We start from the raw sequence: 4,435 nt of genomic DNA on the forward strand, positions 1-4,435 counted from the left end.
TGTTGCCGGGCGCTACTGTACACTGTTGTGTTTGACCAACTCCTGCTCTCAAATATTGACCACACACACACACACACACACACATAAAGACACATAGAGCAGGGAAACAGCCTCACACTCCCTTATAAATACAGAAAATGCTGAGACAGACCCTGGAGTCACATTTAGACAGACCTACTGAGACAGACCTACTGAGACAGAGAGACACTGAGACAGAGAAACAATCAGACAGAGAAACAATGAGATAGAGACACAGTGAGCAGCAGGAGACCTCTATCAGCCTGGAGAGAGAGCGGACCAGAGGACCAGAGGAGGAAACACAGAACCCTAAATCCAACCCAGAAGACCAGGACCAGTCAGTCAGCTGGGACCCAGACCCTGAAGACCGGGAAGACCTATTAACCCTGACCCCGGACAAGAAGATCTAGACCAGAACCAGCTCAGGCAACTAGGACTACTCACTACAGCCCACTACAGCCCACAACAGCCCCAGGCCAGCCCAGAACTGGCCCAGTCCACTACAGCCCCAGAACCAGCCCAGAACCAGCCCAGGCCAGCAGACAGGACAGAGAGGTGAGGAGAGTATGGAGGGTTCAGAACGAATCAAAAATATATCTTTAACCGCTCAGTTCTGATTGGTGTTCTGTCTCTGTCCTCAGTTCTGATTGGTGTTCTTTCTCTGCCCTCAGTTCTGACCAATCTGTCCTCAGTTCTGATTGGTGTTCTGTCTTTGTTCTCAGTTCTGATTGGGTGTTCTGTCTTTGTTCTCAGTTCTGATTGGGTGTTCTGTCTTTAACCACTCAGTTCTGATTGGTGTTCTGTCTTTAACCGCTCAGTTCTGATTGATGTTCTGTCTGATAATATTCATGTCAAGATGGCGGCAGGTGTCATCAGAACCTTCCGTCTCTCGGCCACTCCCTCCTGCTATCTACCCATGATCCTCCAACATTCCCTCATGGACGAGGAAGAAGAGGAGAGGGAGGAGGAGGAGGAGGTGGAGGAAGAGGAAGAGGAGGTAAGTCCTTCTGACCTTTATCTCTGATCTTAAAAGGTGTCGTATTGATTTGATTGTTGTTTGCAAATAAAATAAATGATTATTATTATTAATATTATTGTTAGGACAGGGAGGAAGAGGAAGGTGATGAGGAGCAGGAAGCTTTCTCATGCCCCGCCCCTTGCTCGTCAGATCTGACCAATCAGCTGCTTCGGTTTGCTGACACCATCAGCCGGGACGTCATGCGATATTTTGGCTGTCGCCACGACGACCCGGACGCCTGTGACATCTACAGCGACAATGACCGCATCTCCACAGCAACAAGCGGACAACGGCGTTACTATGATGACCTGGTAAGGATGGCAACAGGAAGCCCGGAGTCCGTGTCTAGGGCTGGCAATCACCAAGGACCGTGTGTTTCTGTTGCCGGGGGTGATGGAAGTCTGGGTCCGTTGGCCGAGTTGTTTGACTGTCGGATTGGGCCCAGCCAGGGACGATGTCGTCCAATGAACAAGAGACACCTCCCTCTCAGCTTCTGGAACGAGCCAATCCCCTGCCTCCCTGTGGGCACGCTCATTAGTCCTGACAATACACGCACACACCACAACACACACTCACATGACAACACGACCTCACACGACAACACGCACACACACCCGGACTTCAGTGACCTGCTTGCTTACTGGGACCCCAATCCTGACCTCACTCACACACACACTGACCTCACACACACTGACCTCACACACACTGACCTCACACACACTGACCTCACACACATACAGACACCGATCTGACGGTGACACACTGACCACACACACATACAGACACCGATCTGACGGTGACACACTGACCTCACACACATACAGACACCGATCTGACGGTGACACACTGACCTCACACACATACAGACACCGATCTGACGGTGACACACTGACCTCACACACATACAGACACCGATCTGACGGTGACACACTGACCTCACACACATACAGACACCGATCTGACGGTGACACACTGACCTCACACACATACAGACGCCGATCTGACGGTGACACACTGACCTCACACACATACAGACACCGATCTGACGGTGACACACTGACCTCACAAACATACAGACACCGATCTGACGGTGACACACTGACCTCACACACATACAGACACCGATCTGACGGTGACACACTGACCTCACACACATACAGACACCGATCTGACGGTGACACACTGACCACACACACATACAGACACCGATCTGACGGTGACACACTGACCTCACACACATACAGACACCGATCTGACGGTGACACACTGACCACACACACATACAGACACCGATCTGACGGTGACACACTGACCTCACACACATACAGACACCGATCTGACGGTGACACACTGACCTCACACACATACAGACACCGATCTGACGGTGACACACTGACCTCACACACATACAGACACCGATCTGACGGTGACACACTGAGTTCCGGCAGAAGTTCTGTTTAACAACATTGGACGGTTGTGTTGTAATTAGTGTTGCGTTGTAATTAGTGTTGTGTTGTAATTAGTGTTGTGTTGTAATTAGTGTTGTGTTGTAATTAGTGTTGTGTTGTAATTAGTGTTGCGTTGTAATTAGTGTTGTGTTGTAATTAGTGTTGCGTTGTAATTAGTGTTGTGTTGTAATTAGTGTTGTGTTGTAATTAGTGTTGCGTTGTAATTAGTGTTGTGTTGTAATTAGTGTTGTGTTGTAATTAGTGTTTGGTGTAATTAGTGTTGTGTTGTAATTAGTGTTGCGTTGTAATTAGTGTTGCGTTGTAATTAGTGTTGCGTTGTAATTAGTGTTGTGTTGTAATTAGTGTTGTGTTGTAATTAGTGTTGTGTTGTAATTAGTGTTGTGTTGTAATTAGTGTTGTGTTGTAATTAGTGTTGTGTTGTAATTAGTGTTGCGTTGTAATTAGTGTTGTGTTGTAATTAGTGTTGCGTTGTAATTAGTGTTGTGTTGTAATTAGTGTTGTGTTGTAATTAGTGTTGTGTTGTAATTAGTGTTGTGTTGTAATTAGTGTTGTGTTGTAATTAGTGTTGTGTTGTAATTAGTGTTGCGTTGTAATTAGTGTTGTGTTGTAATTAGTGTTGCGTTGTAATTAGTGTTGCATTGTAATTAGTGTTGTGTTGTAATTAGTGTTGTGTTGTAATTAGTGTTGTGTTGTAATTAGTGTTGTGTTGTAATTAGTGTTGTGTTGTAATTAGTGTTGCGTTGTAATTAGTGTTGTGTTGTAATTAGTGTTGCGTTGTAATTAGTGTTGTGTTGTAATTAGTGTTGTGTTGTAATTAGTGTTGCGTTGTAATTAGTGTTGCGTTGTAATTAGTGTTGTGTTGTAATTAGTGTTGTGTTGTAATTAGTGTTGTGTTGTAATTAGTGTTGTGTTGTAATTAGTGTTGTGCTGTAATTAGTGTTGCGTTGTAATTAGTGTTGCGTTGTAATTAGTGTTGCATTGTAATTAGTGTTGCGTTGTAATTAGTGTTGTGTTGTAATTAGTGTTGTGTTGTAATTAGTGTTGCGTTGTAATTAGTGTTGCGTTGTAATTAGTGTTGCATTGTAATTAGTGTTGCGTTGTAATTAGTGTTGTGTTGTAATTAGTGTTGTGTTGTAATTAGTGTTGCGTTGTAATTATGTTTTATTTATTTATCGATCCAGTTTGTCTCATTGAATCTGAATTGAAAGAGACATTTCAACTGTGAGGGGTGATGATGTATGTATGTATTTCTATATATATAAAAATATATATAGGGGTAGGGTTAGTAGTTTGATGAAACATTTCAACTGTAAGGGGTGACAATGTATGTACAGTGGGAAGAACAAGTATTTGACACACTGCCGATTTTGCAGGTTTTCCTACTTACAAAGCATGTAGAGGTCTGTAATTTTTATCATAGGTACACTTCAACTGTGAGAGACGGAATCTAAAACAAAAATCTAGAAAATCACATTGTATGATTTTTAAGTAATTAATTTGCATTTTATTATTATTATTTTATTATTTATAGCACCCCTACACCATCACACCTCCTCCTCCATGCTTCGTGGGAACCACACATGCAGAGATCATCCGTTCAGTTCACCTACTCTGCGTCCCACAAAGACACAGAGGTTGGACTCGTCAGACCAAAGGACGTATTTCCACTGGTCTAATGTCCATTGCTCTTGTTTCTTGGCCCAAGCAAGTCTCTTCTTATCATTGGTGTCCTTTAGTTGTAGTTTCTTTGCAGCCATTCGACCATGAAGGCCTGATTTAAACAGTCTCCTCTGAACAGTTGATGTTGAGATGTGTCTGTTACTTGAACTCCGTGAAGCATTTATTTGGGCTGCAATTTCTGAGGCTGGTAACTCTAATGAAATGATCCTCTGCAGCAGAGGTAACTCTGAGTCTTCCTTTCCTGTGGCAG

General features: G+C 43.9%; 1 protein-coding gene across 1 annotated transcript; it reads left to right on the top strand.

The window, feature by feature from the left end:
• The first annotated feature begins 885 nt into the window (after positions 1-885).
• LOC116362586 (protein PERCC1-like) lies at positions 886-2,217 on the top strand. The gene is made up of 2 exons (XM_031816666.1): positions 886-1,015; positions 1,120-2,217. Exons 1-2 carry the CDS (start codon positions 935-937, stop codon positions 1,786-1,788), a joined length of 750 nt encoding a protein of 249 aa, XP_031672526.1. The 5' UTR covers positions 886-934; the 3' UTR covers positions 1,789-2,217.
• The last annotated feature ends 2,218 nt before the right edge of the window (positions 2,218-4,435 follow it).

This window comes from Oncorhynchus kisutch, unplaced genomic scaffold, assembly GCF_002021735.2.
Source record: "Oncorhynchus kisutch isolate 150728-3 unplaced genomic scaffold, Okis_V2 scaffold850, whole genome shotgun sequence".
In the NCBI taxonomy this organism is placed as follows: domain Eukaryota; kingdom Metazoa; phylum Chordata; class Actinopteri; order Salmoniformes; family Salmonidae; genus Oncorhynchus; species Oncorhynchus kisutch.

What these genes read in the sequence shown, in the direction of transcription:
- LOC116362586 (XM_031816666.1), top strand. Translation starts at nt 935, where the DNA reads ATGATCCTCCAACATTCCCTCATGGACGAGGAAGAAGAGGAGAGGGAG. An exon ending in TGGAGGAAGAGGAAGAGGAG is followed by an intron (nt 1,016 to 1,119) that starts GTAAGTCCTTCT and finishes TATTATTGTTAG; the next exon opens with GACAGGGAGGAAGAGGAAGG.